This window comes from Penicillium verhagenii, assembly GCF_028828195.1.
Source record: "Penicillium verhagenii strain IBT 33310 chromosome Unknown utg000013l_segment0_segment0, whole genome shotgun sequence".
NCBI classification, from domain to species: Eukaryota; Fungi; Ascomycota; class Eurotiomycetes; order Eurotiales; family Aspergillaceae; genus Penicillium; species Penicillium verhagenii.
In genome coordinates, this window is record NW_026643177.1 from 908,361 (window position 1) to 924,985 (window position 16,625).

The window sequence follows — 16,625 nt, forward strand, 5'->3', positions numbered from 1 at the left end:
TACTAGTATAGTGTAACGGTATTGTATCGATACCCTTGCGAAATGTCGAATCTGAGATCTCAGATAAGACAAACAGTGGCCTGAAACCTGTCACGTCCCGTACGCGTATGGATGCAGTGGATCTGATTCGCGGACAATAATGCAATCGCCACCTCCAATCAACCACACCAAAGGCCTCGTCATACATTAGGCGTTATGCACAGGAGAAAAGGTCTAGACAATTGCCAGAAAATTACCATTACCCAGTATCAAATCAGATTTCGGACTTGTCGTATTCGTGCCTGGCCTGTGTATAACATAACGGTTCTTGGTTTACTCCGGGATGCCGACCAAGTCGTTCCCTTGGCTCATCTGGAGAAATGAACCCTGTACTGCCTCGGTAGTTACACCCGCCAAACCGTGGTTCCCAATATTTAGGGTCTTGCGCATTTCCCGATCCGAGATGACATCCCTGATCGGGTAATTGTGCCACATTTCTCTCATTTAACTCTCGGGCTGCCCGAGCACGTATACTGGAATTCTTTGGGTACGACAAACTGACTGGCGCAGCTGATCGGGCATACGTCGGGATAATTTAGGCTGAGCTGCTTCCTTGGTTCTTCTCCGGTCAATATCGGATTCTCGGTCTTTATAACTAAAATTCGGACATCTTCCAACTTTGAAGCACTATCCGTATCACAACACATTGACCCATCCTATGGTTCCGAATCCCAGGCTTTTTATTTTAGATATATCGTCTCCTACTATTTACCAGTAGTTAATTCAATAGTCGTTTTCGTTGATGAATGTTGCAGCCTAGACAGTGCTCGCGTTATCGGTTCAACCTTGGAAAATATATCTCATGTCTCCACTGTTGTCCGGCCCCGGGAGCCGGTCATGCCTTGATTTTCAAATGCTTAGGTGATTGGATCTATGGAATGTCATCAGCCAAGCTCCAGATGTCCCAACACCTAAGTTTCACTTGAATCCAGATTAATTGAATTCATGAATCAATTGATTCAGCTACATATATACCCTACGTTTATGCAACATTTGAAAAATTCAAGTGTATCGTCGGCCTCTAGGGCCCCTATTTCAACATTACGTTCCAAAGGTGGTTATGAGCCCTAGAGAAAGTGTAATTAGATGCTCAGATTGATAGATGGATGCACAGATCAATCATGTGCTGAAAAGCGTCAACATTTAAAGCGTTTCTACCGGGAGATCTAAGATATCTTACTCAAGGTGATTTCAATTTGAATTCCCATCGATGACTATTGATGTAGTAGTCTACAGTATTCATTCTGAGTACTTTAGAGATACTAACAGTCGCCACTGTGCAGCTATGACTAGATATATTCTGCACATGTGAACATTGAATACCGTCGCTGCTACAGTTTTTGAAAGTCATATATGTAAACTGCACACCGGCATCATTCAATGTTGATGGATTAAAACCAATCCCGCTTCAATCAATTGATGCATGTGGGAAATACGTTCCGAGAGCAGTTACCTAGACAGGATTAGTATACATATACTGATGACATCCATGGATGCATATGTATGTATTAAGGTTGGCCCGGCTCCGGTGACATCCACTGTCTGGAAATCAGGGAGAGTCCTGCATGGATCTGCAAAGTCTGTACCTAAATCAACATTATCGACCTCCAGCGGGACTCCAGCACTTGAGGGCTGGGGGTCCGATCTGACTGTTTTTCAAAAAGGTGCCTATACGCGGATCAACATTTGAAGTGTCCAACTACCTACCTAGTAAGTAACCGTGGGTAAAATTGTCTCTGCATGGGTCGTCCAGTCTCTATGTATTGCGGAGCATGCATGCCAGGTGGCACACTGGAGGATCTAAAGAAAGAGGACATACAAAATTGGAAAAGTGTGCATAAAAGACACGCGCGTCTAAAATATCCATGTTCCAATGCAATGCTGTAGGGTTTCTAAGTGAGTACTATAGCTGTACAAGTTATGATAAAACAACGGCGAAAAAAAACCTCAAGATGAACAAATATAAAACGTGCGTTGCATGTCATCAAGTATGATGGTCTATTCGTCACTTTCTGACTCAACTTGATCATTTTCTTCAAGGTGCTTTCTCCTTTCCTCGCTGAGTTCACGGTAAGTACTCCAACTCAAGAGGAAAAATGCAATTATGATGAGGACGCCGCCAACAATGGCTGCGGAAGAAAGAGGTTGGCCGGTACGGAACCAGTCGACGATAGCGACGAGGAAGATCGTTAGGAGCGCAGCGACGGAGGAGAGAACAGGAGATGTGAGGGAAATGAGGACCAAGAAAGATCCGGAGAATGCTGAACAGAATGTAAGTCTCACGTTGGATGTTGCAGAAAACCAAAAGATAAAAACTTACTAGCATTGGCACAGATCGAAACAATAAGCATCCGACCTGCCTCGCCGGTAGGGAAGCGGAATTCCTCCCAACCTAGATAGTGGAAGATTGGGATTGGAATCCATAGGACAGTAAGGGTGAATGCTCCAATAAGACTGCCAAATGTATTCGCGAAGATGGTGCCCCGGCCCGGACTAGTGCCCTCTGGAGGGCACGCAAACCGCTTATACAAGACCTCGTAGAGCCCATAGAGGATACTCCCCACTCCAATAACGACGTTACCCAGTAGTCGACTTTGCGCTTCGCCGTCTGCATTGGTTGTTCCGCCCTTGGAGACTTTCTTGTCCGGCCGGTCGCCGTATGCCACGACAAGCACGCCGACGATCGCAACACCCACGGCGAGGACTTTGTCTAACCGCAGCTTCTCTTTAAGTAGAGGAATCGAAAAAGCGTATGCAAAGAAAGCTGAGCAGTTGTAGATTGCGGTCAAGTCACTCGCGGTGGTCAAATTGACGGCTACGTACCACGAGCCACCGGCGATAGTAAGGGCACTGGTGACAAAAGCCGTCGTCTTCAGCATATATGGGACCGGGGAACGATGGGCGTGACGCGAAGATACGTGGACCTCTTGGGTTTCTACCATTTGGGCGGTGCTTCGAAGGAGAGAGACATGCCGGCGCCAGAATGCTTCCCATGATAGCTTTCGTTTCTGGATTCGGAGAATGAGCAGCTGGAACGGCCAGAGCAAGATCCAAGAGCCGTGGGTAATATAGCTGCGTGTGGGAAACGGAACGGGTAAGCCATTGCAAGTCCAGGAAGAAAGGTAAGGGGTTGTGTAGATGTTGAGAGAGATCGATATCGCCAACCTCGTCTCTTGCCAACTTACAGCATGCAGTACGGCTTATTCCATCCTAGCTCATGCTGAATATACACGGCAGTTTCAGTTTGTATCACAAAGCTAACCAAGCTCAACAATAAAAAGCCCAAAGCGACCAAATACTTTTTGCGGGTGGCTTTGGCGGCGTCTTTTTCGGGGCTTTTACTCCGGATGGTGGGCCTGCGGGTGTGGTGTAACATAGGTCGTCCCTCTGCATCACCATTGTCGAAACTGGATCGTGAGAGACGACGTTCATCGTCCTTGAGTAACGGTTGTTCCGAACGGCCGTCCGTTGGTCGGTGCATTGGGGGGCGATGCATGTCGTCGCCTGAATCCTGGGAATCACGACCCAAGCCTGACTCTCCAAGTTCAATGTTATCTGAAGCCACAATTGCGTTGGCTTGTCTTCTGAACTTGGGTTGTCGCAATCTTGATTCTTAAGTAATTCCGAGTAGTCCAAAAAACGATGGGTCCACCCACTTGGCACCCTTGCAGCGCAGAGATAACAGATAAGGAATCAAAGCTAAAGAATATTCAACCCATTCAGAGAGAGTTGGCGATTACTGAGGGAGATGACCGGTCTGATTGAAGAATTTCACATTCAAACAGGTTTTTTTAATGAGACAAAAATCGATCACAAGTCGGGGTTGGGGCGCTGCATGCGATCAAGGAACTGTTGGGGTCGGATGCAGCTTTATTTGTAGCCACGTACGTACGTCGAACGAACAGGGGTCCGGGGTTGCGGCCACGTTGAGCGGAATAAAACCGAATGCTTTGAAGTTCAAATTTAGATTAGACTTGTCCGACACTGCCAGACTTTGCCAGACTGGAGATTTTTCATGAGATGTAGACTGGGGAAACCCAGGGCCCCGTGGAAATGGACGCCTTCGTTCGTCATCATGGCCCTAGACCGCATCGGGAAATAAGTGGGTCATGTGACGTTGTCCCTGAACGCAGAGACTAGACCTCTTTGGGTCTAGCGTTTTTGTAGTCTCAGGCGTCCATTGCGAGTGACCAAAATAGCCCGCCTGACTGGATACGTACTAGTATTAGTAGTATAGCATTGTACTATGTCCGGTGAAGCCTGGGAGCTATTTGATCTAATGAGTACTCGGGACCTAACTAGTTCCACAGTATAATTGCTGGAATGTAATGACATGGAAACTCCACATGACACCACTTATACTCATGACTTTGCAGTTAGTGCGCCTGAGGAAACAAACATTGAAAGCAAGGGACAGGACAAGCGGAATTGAGGGAACACAGGCTATATGTGAAAGCACATAATGCTAGCTGACTTGGTTGTTACCATATGGCTAGCATTCTACTCGACCGATTCTAAACTCATCTGCCTAGTAGTATCTATGCTAGTACTAATGTGTACAACACCCCATCCTAAGCCTTAGGCTTGAAAAGAGCTTCTTGAGTGTTATAAGTGTACTTGAGATCCAAGTGCCAGTAGGGCGGAGAATAGGGCTTAGTAATGAGCCAAGCCTTGTCAAGCGCCGCCACAACTTCCTCCGGAAGAGGTCCCTTCTGCACATCTGCAAGGTTGGTTTCCAGCTGAGAGAAGCTGCTGACACCAATAAGAATGCCATCGCGACCACCGTTACCGATCTTCAAAGCCGAGTGGTGGTGGACCCAGCGAAGCGCAGTCTCGACCATGGTCAATCCGTGCTTCTCAACAACCGGTTCAATGACGCTAAGGGCTTCAAAGTTCGAATCTCTAAAGTAGCGGTTGCGGTAGTTGTTCCCCGTGGAGCTGTTCTTTCCAAAACGTCCCTCTGCGGGCACATCGATGGTCTTGTACTTTCCAGAGAGAAGACCACCAGCCAGTGGGTTATAGACGACAATATCAATGCCATAACGACGACAGACATGAACCAACTCAACCTCAATATTGCGAGCTGTCATAGAACAAAGAGTCAGTCTTGTTGAATCCTTTCCTTTTTTTTTGGGAAGATGTGCTGTCACATACTGATGGCATTGTACATGGCCTGGAAGATGGTCGGGCGAACCCAGCCTCTTTCGTTACAAAGAGTAACAATTTCAGCTACCTCAAAGGCAGCGAAGTTGCTCAAACCAAAGTTAACAAATTTGCCCTCCTTGTGGAGCTTGTTGACCTCTTCCAAGGTCTCTGAGAAAGGTACTGATCGATCCGGAGCATGCAAATAGAAGATTTCAACCATATTCGTGTCCAATTCCTTCAAGGACTTCTCAAAGTTCTCACGCAAGACGGCGGGCTTGTGGAAGCCCGGAGAATTGGGGTACCATTTCGTAGCAATACTCAGACCACGCTCCTTCCAACCAGCCTGAGCTGTGAAAGCTTCCTGTTCACCACCATTGTAGATCCGGGCAGTGTCGACCTCATTGAATCCTTGCTGTTGGAAATAATCCAAAGATTTCTTGTATTCGTCCAGCGAGGTGATACGGGCACCTTTGGCGGGATTGGGGCCAAAGGTCATAAGCCCGAGAATCACCCGCGGCAATGGATTCTGTGCGATGAGAGGCATGGTGGCTGAGCAGGGATGTTTTGGTGGTTGTAATTGGAGAGTTGGAGAGAGGTGATCTGGAGCGGGGGAGGGGTTGCGGAGTGAGCCGATTGTGTCGATAACGGCGGGGACCATTGCGGAATGCTTCTTTCCTTCGGGACCGACCGCAGCTTCAAAGTGGATTCCATTTATTGAGGGTCTCCTTTTCTACATTTTCGAGAGAACTATTTTACCGACCCTCACTCAATAAAAGCCACAATGGCGACATCTTCACCCAGCGTCGAGCGCGCTATCCGAATCCTGGTCATCAACCCCAATACTTCCACCCATATGACCGATGGCCTCAAACCAATACTGGAGCGACTCAACTATTCCGATGTACAATATGAATACTTTACAGCGCCAAACAAGCCAGTGACGGTAGACGGACGCACCTACGAGCCCATCCCCAGTATCAATTCAGGAGAGGAATCCGCCCAATCGGCACTCAATTGCTGGTCAGTCTTGGACCGGATCTCGCAATATGATGCATTCCTGGTGGCGTGCTATTCGGCCCACCCACTAGTGGGTGTATTGCGACAGCATATCCGAGAATTCGAGAAGACCCATCCGTCCAACCGTAAGAAGTATGTGACGGGCATTTTTGAAGCCAGCGTTACTGCTTCGCTATCGTTGATCAGTGCATTCGACTTTGTGAGCTTGGGAGAATTGGACAAGAAGCAGGTTGAAGAGTCGTTTGGAATCGTGACCACCGGCAGTGCCTGGAAGGAGGAGCTTAGCAAGGCCGTTACTCAGATGCTTGGCACCAGCCACGGCTCTTCTCGTTTCGCCGGTGTTGAGACAACTGGATTGACGGCAGTGCAGCTTCACACAACCCCGCCCGAAGAAGTGAAGCAAAGGATCATCGATGCTACCCAGAAACTGCTTCGGGAGTCACCAGTCCCCGTGGGTGCCATTTGTATGGGATGCGCGGGGATGGCAGGAATGGAAGAGGCTGTACGAGAGGGATGCATACGTGTTTATGGGGATATTAAGGGACAGACAGTGAGGATTGTTGATGGTGTGGTTGCAGGAGCTGGAACACTAGTGACATCGTGCAAGGCAGGATTCTGATATTCTGCGGACATGACGAGATGATCTAAAAGCACAGCGGGTCATACTACTTGACAGATGATTATTGAATTAGCTATAACAACTAGATGTCATCAATGCTTTCGAGCGTCATTACAAAATTAATGATATCAAAAACTTGCGCTTACGTTCACTCGTTGGGTGGTGATGTTGATGTCCAACCTACAATTTGGTGCCTGAGGCTACAGCTCGTAATCCCAGCCAAAAAGTTCCCCGCAACAACGCGTTACGCGTAAATCATCTTTCTACCAACGGCGCCATTGGACCACGATGCCTAGGTAAGGACCCCAAAAACGACCTGAAGCTCCCATAGAGCACGCAAAGCTGACCGGAGTTCGCGAAATAGGGAAATCATCACGATCCAAGCCGGCCAGTGCGGCAACAACGGTATGTGCCTTCTCCGCAGCCTCGACCAATTTCTAGCACTGCGACCTCTCCACCGCTCGAGTCGCTTGGGAATTGAACAAACAAAGCAAAAATCATCGGAATCACCGTAGCTGACGGTTTATTCTTTACACAGTCGGCAGCCAGTTCTGGCAGCAGCTGTGCTTGGAGCATGGAATCAGCCAGGATGGTAACTTGGAGGAGTTTGCGACGGAAGGCGGAGACCGCAAGGATGTGTTCTTTTACCAGGTGAGTTGTCGAGGCTCAGATGGCAGTCTTCATTCGAAGTGCGCGGCGTTTTTTGATAGTTCATACTGACTCGATCTCTACAGAGTGACGACACCAGATACATTCCCCGCGCGATTCTCCTCGATCTAGAGCCTCGAGTATGATTCCAGCCCTTCCATTGAAATTAGGCCGCTGTCGATCGAAGACAAAAATATTGAGCCATGACTGATACGCCGACAGGTCCTTCACAGTATTCAATCAGGCCCCTACAAAAACATCTACAACCCCGAGAATTTCTTCATGGGAGAAAATGGAGTTGGAGCTGGTAATAACTGGGGTGCCGGTTACGCTGCAGGCGAGGGTGTGCAGGAGGAGATATTTGACATGATCGATCGTGAGGCGGATGGAAGTGATTCCCTCGAGGTTCGTCTGATAAAACCCCATGCGCAAGCCTTGTGATAAGCTAATTCGCCATTTCCACCAGGGCTTTATGTTGCTGCACTCGATTGCAGGAGGTACAGGCTCCGGCCTGGGAAGTTTTCTTTTGGAGCGCATGAATGATCGCTTCCCCAAGAAGCTCATTCAGACATACTCCGTCTTCTCGGATTCCAATGACGTGGTTGTAAACCCCTACAACAGTCTGCTCACTCTGCGTCGGTTGACTCAAGATGCTGACTCTGTGGTACGAATACCCGCTCATTTGCATCTGCTTCAATAACTAAATCACTGGCAGGTTGTCTTGGATAATCTGGCACTGGCAAGCATTGTTGCCGACCGATTGCATGTGCAAAAACCCAACTTCGATCAGACTAACCAGCTTGTAAGTGTTATTCAAGGAAATCACCACAGGCTTGGAGGCTAATTCTCGCAGGTTTCAACGGTCATGTCGGCATCTACTACTCCCCTACGATACCCAGGGTACATGCACAATGATCTAGCAGGCATCATCGCCTCGTTGATCCCAACACCGCGCACTCACTTCTTGGTCACTTCGTATACGCCATTCACCGGTGATAATATTGAACAAGCCAAGACTGTCCGCAAAACCACCGTTCTAGATGTTATGCGCCGTTTACTTCAACCGAAGAACCGCATGGTCTCCATCAACCCAAGCAAGACCAGCTGTTATATGAGCATTCTCAACATCATCCAGGGTGAGGCAGATCCTACAGACGTCCACAAGTCACTTTTGCGTATCCGTGAACGTCGCTTGGCTTCATTTATCCCATGGGGCCCCGCTAGCATCCAGGTCGCACTCACCAAGAAATCGCCATACTTGCAACATACGAACCGAGTCAGCGGTCTGATGTTGGCGAACCACACCTCTGTTGCAACTCTCTTCAAGCGGATTGTTCAGCAGTACGACCCGCTGCGTAAACGCAATGCCTTCATTCAACAATACGAGAAGACCCCGCCCTTTGCTGATGGACTGGGTGAATTCGACGAAGCCCGAGCGGTGGTGATGGATCTGATTCATGAGTATGAAGCTGCGGAACGTGAGGATTATTTAGAGCCGGTTGCAAGCAAAGAGACCGATCCCCGAGCTGACCCCAGAGTATGAAAACTGGGGTAGAAAATTTCTTTTTTTTTATTTCTTTTTTTCGATCCTCATGATTCATTGCTTTGGCCAGGGGCAACGGGGGTTTCGGGCGCATACTCGGGCACAGGGCCATGGGCGTTTCTCTTTTTCTCATTTCTCACTTCTTGTCCCTTAATTTCTGTTTCTTTTTTTTCTCTCTCTCTTTTGTCCTAGTCCATACACCGATACTTTCATGAAAATGTCCACCTACATGGCGATGCCAGCACATTTGAAATACGCCCTAGACACGTAGACGGGACCGGCGAGTGTGGATTCCGGATGACCCGCACAGTTGCAACGGGCCGGATGCTGCAGCGGTGGAGATATGCAATCTGCAAGTCGGTCCCAAATGAGAGAATGGCCGGAGATGCGATTTAGGTTGGTTGGGTTGGCAATGTTTAAGTGGGCATTGGCGGAGAAGGGAAAACGGAGTATACGAGGTGGTTTTTCGTGTAGTTCGGTTAGATCTCCGTATACTCCGCAGGGTAGTTCGGGTAGGACTACCGTGGAGCAATACTATGAGTCAAAGAACTAGAGCCAAAAAAAAAAAAAGCAATTCGGCTAAAAACTTGAAAAACTTGAACAAAAAGTCAATGATACGTTAGGGGGGAAATGGAGTATTGATCAACATCTCACATTCACGTCGAGTACGTGGTCGTCCATGTAATAGCTCCCCGCAGATCATCGTGCCTCATTTACTAACGCATTGACCAAGGAGACTGATCCAATTCCGCCATGGACACCTGGTAGGCGGTCTGTGAACTCTCTCTCTACTGTTATTCATTTTCATTTCTCCCTTGGGCTCCAATAGACCATATTGATCACAAATCATTCAACTAGTTTCAAATTATTTTTCATGACAAAACTCCCTTTTGCCACTGGACTTATTGGGGCCCGTGGGTGGCGCGGTGTGCCACGGTGGAACTAAACCTTGGGGACAATCCCCCCTCGGGTAAAACAGCGCCTGAAATTGGCAGTTCGAACCAAGATAACGTGATTAATAAGTGTCCGGGAAAAGAAAGAGAAAAAAAGAGTAGTTCGCATTTTCACATTCCTGGTTCTCGGGTTTTCCCTGTGTTTCGATCTATTCTGGTTCGGACACGTGATGGAGAAAAAAAAGTCAGGTGAACCGTTCTTTTTTTTTTTGCTATGTACTAAGTAGTAAGAGTCAAGGCTAGACCTAGTTCATATACTTCGTTTACTATGCACGTACGGAGTACTCCGTATAAATAATCTTGGAAGTAACTCCTTGTATGGTGTATCATGTGAAATGATTAAGTGTCAAGTGAAGCTAAACTTGAAATAGTTAGTCTTTTTGAGTTGGCGATAGAAAAATTTATGTACGGAAATGGGTCGTCGTGCATCTCCTGGTAAGGGTCATGCTAGATGACGGAGGAGGAGAGGACGGAGGACGGAGTACTTGGATGTGGAATAGCCGCTCAGATTCAGGTCCGCACGGACGCATTCCGATCATTGGACCCGATCAGCCTCGATGGGCACCTTGTTCGGGTCGCGTGCGGGAAAACGAAAAAGGCGAAGAGGCGCAGGAAGCGCAAAAAGGGGTGGTTGCCGTGCAGGTTTGTATATGGAAATGGGGAGAGATTAGGGTAGTGTACTAGTTAGGTATACACTAAGAGACTAAAGAGGAGTTAGGGGAATAGAAGAGGGGGTTACTCCGTTAGGGGATAGAAAACACGCCACGCCGAGATTCGGTGCCGGCAATAGGGGGTTAAGGTGCAATTTTTAATCAGGAATTAATTAAAGAAATCCAGAAAATCCACCCGAATTTGAACCAAGAAAAGGTGGAGGGTTAAAGTAGCCATACTGGCCCATACTATTGCACTTAGCCTATCGAACCTTCTCGGACCCGCCTCCAGACTGATTCCGTCACTCTCCACGCCTCAGACTGACTCAGCCATTTAAAGAAGTTTGACTTTCTCTCTTGTTCTCCCGTGCCTTCCGAATCATATATAATACGTGGCCGCCCCAAAGTATGTGCTTTCTTTTCCCCTTTCCCCTGTATCACCAATCTTGACTGCCCTCCGTGGAACTCTTCACTTCCCCAACGTCCAAACCCATCTCTCACCAATTCCCTCTCCAACTCACACCTTCCCAGTTTCCTTCCAACCTTACCAACTCAACCAACTCAACCAACTTGGACTTTTGAGAACAACCGCCCATATTCCTCTTCTATCTACATCTACAACTACAAACTACAAACCCAGCGCCCATCAGCGTTAGCATTGTCTAGCTAGCAGATCCACTCGCTCTCCTCACAACCGCCCTCCTACCAACCCGATACCCGGCGCTTATCTCAAACCCGGTCAGCTGCTGATCCAACAAGATCCGCACCACACCATCTTTCTCTAATCCCTACGCCTCCGCCTCCGCCTCCGCTTCCGCCTTCCTCTCTCTACTATTCTCTCCAAACCAACTTTTCTCCCCTCAACTACAACCTTACTCCAATTTCCACCATGGCTCCTCCCCGCAAGCCCAGATGCAACTTCAAGGAGTGCAAGGAGGCTGCTCAGCGGATCGTCGGTGACTGCAGCTTCTGCGCCGGTCATTTCTGCTCAAAGCACCGCATGCTCGAGGCACACTCCTGCTCTGGATTAGAGGACTGCAAGAAGGAATCCCATGCGCGGAACGCCGATAAGCTAAACAGCGAGCGGACGGTCGTCGTCAAGGGTGTATGAGACTAGACCTGGTGCTACTACCTACATCTCCACACACGCCTCTCCATCCCTCTTAATCTCCCTACGCCACGGATTTCCAGATGCCAACACCAAAGATCTGCTTCTATATTTTTATTTTTCGTTTTTCATTATACATGGAGTGGAGAGGGGAAAGGGATTCCGGTGATCGGCGTTGATCAATTCAGCCGGTTGAATCTTTAGCGCGGTGTTCATTTGCTTCCCTGTTATCTTCTTGACTCCCTTCGACTTGCGTTCATCTTCTGTTCTTTTCTTACCTTATTGTTGGGGTGTTTTGTATATGACATTGTTGTGGCTACGGCCGGACTGATTTTTTTTGCGGTTTTTCCCTCTATTTTCTTTGTCACTGTTGTTGTTGGGGGTGGGCTTCATCTACATGGCGTTTCTTTTATCTTCCTCTGATCTATTCTCCCTTTTCTTCTCCGTCACTGGGGATTATTTGCATTCGCCTGGCATGAAGATTCTAATTTGCCTTGATCTTTTCGGGGCCGCTTCATAGAGATCCTATGGGACTCGCATGGGCAAATTCCTGCTATTTCTGTTTTAGCCTTGGGATTACTATTTTCTTGGATTACCGTATGTGAATATACCACACTTTTTTTCCAAAATTTCAATTCGGCCTTATAATACATGAATAAAGGAATAACGTAGCAAACATCCTTGTGAAACAACCTGGTCTAGCCCGGTCCAATCTTCGGCCTGTCGACAAGTCAAGTTAGTTACTTTCGGCTCCAATTCCGAGCAAATGGGAGGAAGCAACGAGGAAAACGTACATATCGTGATGCTCACTCAGTCGACTGAGATACTTATTGAGTTCTTCCACACGCTCCTTATGCGTCTTGACACCGTCCCGCTGGAGTCGCTCATGCATCTAAACCCAATCCCCAACCATTAGCCACGCCCACCCTGCATCAAGCCCAGACAAGAAAACAAAGAAATGTAACAGAAAAGAAGCCAATACACACCCTCTTTTTTCGCATCTCCTCATACTTCCTCTCCGCCTCCGTCTTCCCCACGGACCCCGATCCAGATCCAGATCCAGGCTCAGGCGTCGCATCCGCGCTCAAAGAGCCCTTATCTTCGCTCTTGGCTCGGTCCTCATCCCGATCGCCCCCAACCTTTTCACTCCCATTCCCATCCCCCATCCCCATCCTTCTTCTTGCTTCCCTTCTTCTTCTTTTTCTTATCCACCCGTCCACCACTCACTTTGCTCCCTTTCAACTTGAGCTTGCCGCCCCCGCCGGTGGAGGTGGAGTAATCGTCCAACGGCATGAGTGGGTAGAATAGAATAGAATGGAAAGATATAGGATAGGGGAGAGTGTTGGTTGGTTACCCGGCACGGGCTTGTAAAAGATTGCGTGCGGAGTAAGGTTGGGAGTGGGTTTCCCTTTCTTTGCGGTCTATCGGGACTATTTTTTTTTTCGTCTGGAAGAGAAACCTTGCAGTGTTGGGGTTTTGGGTATAGGTTTGCCACCGGCCTCTTATTTGGGTAGGTTTCTTTTCTTCCCTTCCTTTTTTTCTCGCTTTCTTTTATTTGGCTGGGTCGAGTGAGCCACTGAAGCCACTGATGGAAGAGGTGTGCCTTTGGGTTTGGAGATGTGAAGTTGGGGGTTTGGGCGGTTGGCCAATCAGGTTGTGCGGTGTGGGGGGTCTTTGATAAGGCAGAATGCTGTTGCAGATTGCAGATTGGACTATGACTTGGTTGGTTTTCTGGTTTTTGGGGCTTAGAAACTAGTACTTACGAGGGTTTGCTTTATCCGTTTTTGATCAATTTTCTACTGGTGTCTCTTAGCTTGGTATTGAGTTCCGTGGGCTATATTGGAGCTAAATTGATGATCGCTGCCAGGGGTGGTTACTAATTCGGGAACTCTTTTGTTCATTATTTTCTTCATATTCATTCCGAACTGTACAGTTTTAAGTTTTGCGATTCACTAATCAAAGGGAATCGGGCGCAACCCGGATCCGCCCATCCGCTTGCGCATCTCCGCACCTGCAGCAATTGTACTAGGGACCTTAATACCACAACAGTCACCAAAGTAGTCTGTATGGGCCTGTCCAGGACCATGGTCATGTCCAGCATGGCTGTCGTCCTGACCGTCATTGCCATCCTCTGAGAGCTCGCCCATACCTTCTGCTGCAGGAAGAAGACTTCCAAACATAAAGTGTTGCATAATGGGTAGCTTGCCTAGGACTTCCTTGACAAACATCTTCTTCATGCCACTTTCCACCTTGAACCAATTTTTCGCACCTGAGATATCGTCCAGCATGGGACTGTGCCAGCGCAATCCCTTCACTGTCTTGACACTATCCACCCACCGCACCTGATCAAGATAGAGATACTTGTCTCCCTCTTCATCAAGCAAAGCAGTATTATGGATCCCCAATGGTGTGATATACGGGTGATCCACTAGCTGGCTAGCACCGAACAAGAATGGGAGGAAATGGTAGTCATCCAGACCCCAGACACCATGAGACCCGGCTGGTTCTAGATAGTATGTAGATTGTACATCCCGCATGAGATGCATGTATTCAAGGTAGACCTTGAAGACCACAGCTGGGAAATCTGTTTTCGGTAGTAGACCGAGCTGGTAAAGGCTGAGAAGCCACATCATGAAGTTCAGCTCATGACCTGACCCATAGTCGATTCGGTCTTTTGAGCCTAAAGAGTGGATCAAGTATGTGGATGCCTCGTCGATCGCGGCGGTGTCTGTTAATCCGAGAATGTCGGTGTGCCATGTCGGGCTTTGGGTGACCACATCGTCGAAAAGAGTACGGAATGCAGGATTTCCGAATCGCGACCCACCCTGGTCCAAGGCGGGGTGTTTCTCTACAAGAGAGCGTAGTCGTCCTACGATGCTGAGGATCTTGGAGATGGCATCGGAAGTGGGGCTGGTTTTCTCTGGAATTGCGCGGCCTCTGACAGAATCAGAAAGACCGAGGACGAATGCTAGAACGAGCTTGTAGGTAGGCGAGGCGAGGAATAGATCGTGATCTTTGTTGGAAAGGATGCGGCGAACGGGGCGGGTGTACTGGTTGGCGGCGAGATCTGGCGGCGAAGGCAAAGGAGGGGTGGTTGGGGCTGAATCACGAGATGAGGCATTCCGGGATCGGCCTTGACCTGACCGCAACTCTGAAAGTTTCTTGGAAAGATCTACCTTACCAGCTAGAGGTGGTAGTGATTGCGCCATCATGGCTCAGGATGTGAGGTGTGAGAGGGTGAAGAATGGTGAACTGAACCCTGAGGGACCTTGAGATAACACATTTGATTATCTAACCAGGATCGGTGGCAGAATATCTATACCGCTTACTTAAAGTAATCTCGGGATGACGCCATATCAAGTTAGGCTAGTGGAGCATGTGATCTTCCCCGGAAAACAGAGATCGACCGATCTTTTTCTCACTGGCAGTTCTGTCACATTTGACAGGAGGCCACATGATGGGTGCTTCAGCGGGGAAATAAGCCACTCCAGTATATTCCTACAACAGCGTATACCCCAGTGTGAATCAATCCAGATCAAACAGTCAGGAATACTCGATCTTATAACCACAATATCCGTTCCATCCCCACCACGGGCCCCCTCGTAACACTTCGACAGTGCCTGGCGCCCCCCTGGCCGCATACCACCTGCTTCTATACCCTTCTCTGATTGGACAAAACACCCAGACCAACGGTCACGGCGCGAGCACGCCATCATGAACACCTTTGAGCCATCGGCGACGTTTCCGACAGGTGCCCACAACAACAGTGAGGCCAGAGATATAGACTCAGCCTCGTCACGCTCACCTACTCATTTAGACTCGGCACTGTCATCGTCGATCAGCAGCAGCCGGTCCCGCTCGAGCTTCGCGTCCCGAAATTATTCCCGAGATCAGCAGTCCCAGCAAACACAGAAGCAGCTTACTGAGAACACCCCCATAAACGGGCCTAGTTCATCAACGCGTGGCTACCAGGCTACTGAGCCACCAAACCCCATCCCTGGATCCAGCAATGCTGCAGAAGCTGCAATCCCAAAATCCCAGACTAATGAAGCGGAGTCAGCGGAAGATGACCCCCAGCGATCCTGGCTCGGCCGATTCGTGGACCGATTCGGCGCACTAGAACTTGAGAACAAGGGTAGCGTGGCACGAGATCATTTGGCTTTGGGTAAGAATTTCTTATCTGCCTAACTTAATTCGGCGATTTTCTTGCTAACCGCGACTACTAGAGCGAACATTCCTTGCATGGATGCGCACCTCCCTGGCGTTTGCCTCCATCGGCATCGCCGTCACTCAATTATTCCGCTTAAACACTGCCACCGCGTCTGCAAATTTCAACAATTTAGATCACTCTGGAATCCAGTTCCCTTCATCATCTATCCTTGACGCCTTCGCAATGTCCTCCTCCTCCCAAAACACATCCAAGCTCCGCAGTGTAGGAAAGCCACTCGGTTCAACATTCATAGGTGTTGCTGTTTTAGTGCTAATGATTGGGTTCCATCGTTACTTTGAGAGCCAGCACTGGATTGTCCGTGGAAAGTTCCCCGCCAGTCGTGGCAGTGTGGCAATCACGGCTTTCGTGGCCATTGCGCTGATTATTGCGACTTTGGCGGTGATACTGGCTGTATCGCCAAATGCATATGAGGCGTAAGCTTTTTTTTTGATATAGCGCTTTTCGGGTTTCTTCTCAGGGTTTCCTTATCAAGTTCTTCCATTCTTGTCTTCTTAGTTTTCTTCTTTTTCATTCTTTTCTTTTTCTTTTTGACAGCCGGTTCTTTGCATTTCAGGATCCCTTTTTTCATGTGACAAGTTGACACCATGAACTGGAACAAATATCAGATTGAATGAATATACACTACTTAGTACGAATATTGAAAAATTTCCACTTGCTGTTAGCGCCTGCTGT

General features: G+C 48.4%; 8 protein-coding genes across 8 annotated transcripts; 4 read left to right on the forward strand and 4 right to left on the reverse strand.

The window, feature by feature from the left end:
• Positions 1 to 2,037: 2,037 nt before the first annotated feature.
• On the reverse strand, positions 2,038 to 3,535 carry N7466_011593 (DMT family transporter; the record flags this gene model as incomplete). The annotated part of the gene is made up of 3 exons (XM_057170982.1): positions 2,038 to 2,300; positions 2,360 to 3,111; positions 3,225 to 3,535. The coding sequence occupies 3 exons, from the start codon at positions 3,533 to 3,535 to the stop codon at positions 2,038 to 2,040; spliced, it is 1,326 nt and encodes a 441-aa protein (XP_057015703.1).
• A 1,075-nt stretch (positions 3,536 to 4,610) lies between these two features.
• Positions 4,611 to 5,842, reverse strand: N7466_011594 (aldo/keto reductase family protein; the record flags this gene model as incomplete). Its single annotated transcript, XM_057170983.1, has 2 exons — positions 4,611 to 5,122; positions 5,194 to 5,842. The coding sequence occupies 2 exons, from the start codon at positions 5,840 to 5,842 to the stop codon at positions 4,611 to 4,613; spliced, it is 1,161 nt and encodes a 386-aa protein (XP_057015704.1).
• A 123-nt stretch (positions 5,843 to 5,965) lies between these two features.
• N7466_011595 (aspartate/glutamate racemase family protein) lies at positions 5,966 to 6,820 on the forward strand (the record flags this gene model as incomplete). Its single annotated transcript, XM_057170984.1, has 1 exon — positions 5,966 to 6,820. One exon carries the CDS (start codon positions 5,966 to 5,968, stop codon positions 6,818 to 6,820), a length of 855 nt encoding a protein of 284 aa, XP_057015705.1.
• A 288-nt stretch (positions 6,821 to 7,108) lies between these two features.
• Positions 7,109 to 9,011, forward strand: N7466_011596 (gamma-tubulin mipA; the record flags this gene model as incomplete). Its single annotated transcript, XM_057170985.1, has 8 exons — positions 7,109 to 7,116; positions 7,185 to 7,225; positions 7,359 to 7,471; positions 7,555 to 7,608; positions 7,691 to 7,873; positions 7,935 to 8,132; positions 8,184 to 8,270; positions 8,322 to 9,011. The coding sequence occupies 8 exons, from the start codon at positions 7,109 to 7,111 to the stop codon at positions 9,009 to 9,011; spliced, it is 1,374 nt and encodes a 457-aa protein (XP_057015706.1).
• A 2,492-nt stretch (positions 9,012 to 11,503) lies between these two features.
• N7466_011597 (uncharacterized protein) lies at positions 11,504 to 11,725 on the forward strand (the record flags this gene model as incomplete). The annotated part of the gene is made up of 1 exon (XM_057170986.1): positions 11,504 to 11,725. One exon carries the CDS (start codon positions 11,504 to 11,506, stop codon positions 11,723 to 11,725), a length of 222 nt encoding a protein of 73 aa, XP_057015707.1.
• A 695-nt stretch (positions 11,726 to 12,420) lies between these two features.
• N7466_011598 (uncharacterized protein) lies at positions 12,421 to 13,015 on the reverse strand (the record flags this gene model as incomplete). Its single annotated transcript, XM_057170987.1, has 4 exons — positions 12,421 to 12,442; positions 12,517 to 12,614; positions 12,709 to 12,861; positions 12,950 to 13,015. 4 exons carry the CDS (start codon positions 13,013 to 13,015, stop codon positions 12,421 to 12,423), a joined length of 339 nt encoding a protein of 112 aa, XP_057015708.1.
• Positions 13,016 to 13,674: 659 nt separating this feature from the next.
• On the reverse strand, positions 13,675 to 14,934 carry N7466_011599 (serine/threonine-protein phosphatase 2A activator; the record flags this gene model as incomplete). Its single annotated transcript, XM_057170988.1, has 1 exon — positions 13,675 to 14,934. One exon carries the CDS (start codon positions 14,932 to 14,934, stop codon positions 13,675 to 13,677), a length of 1,260 nt encoding a protein of 419 aa, XP_057015709.1.
• Positions 14,935 to 15,436: 502 nt separating this feature from the next.
• N7466_011600 (uncharacterized protein) lies at positions 15,437 to 16,370 on the forward strand (the record flags this gene model as incomplete). Its single annotated transcript, XM_057170989.1, has 2 exons — positions 15,437 to 15,887; positions 15,949 to 16,370. The coding sequence occupies 2 exons, from the start codon at positions 15,437 to 15,439 to the stop codon at positions 16,368 to 16,370; spliced, it is 873 nt and encodes a 290-aa protein (XP_057015710.1).
• Positions 16,371 to 16,625: the final 255 nt, after the last annotated feature.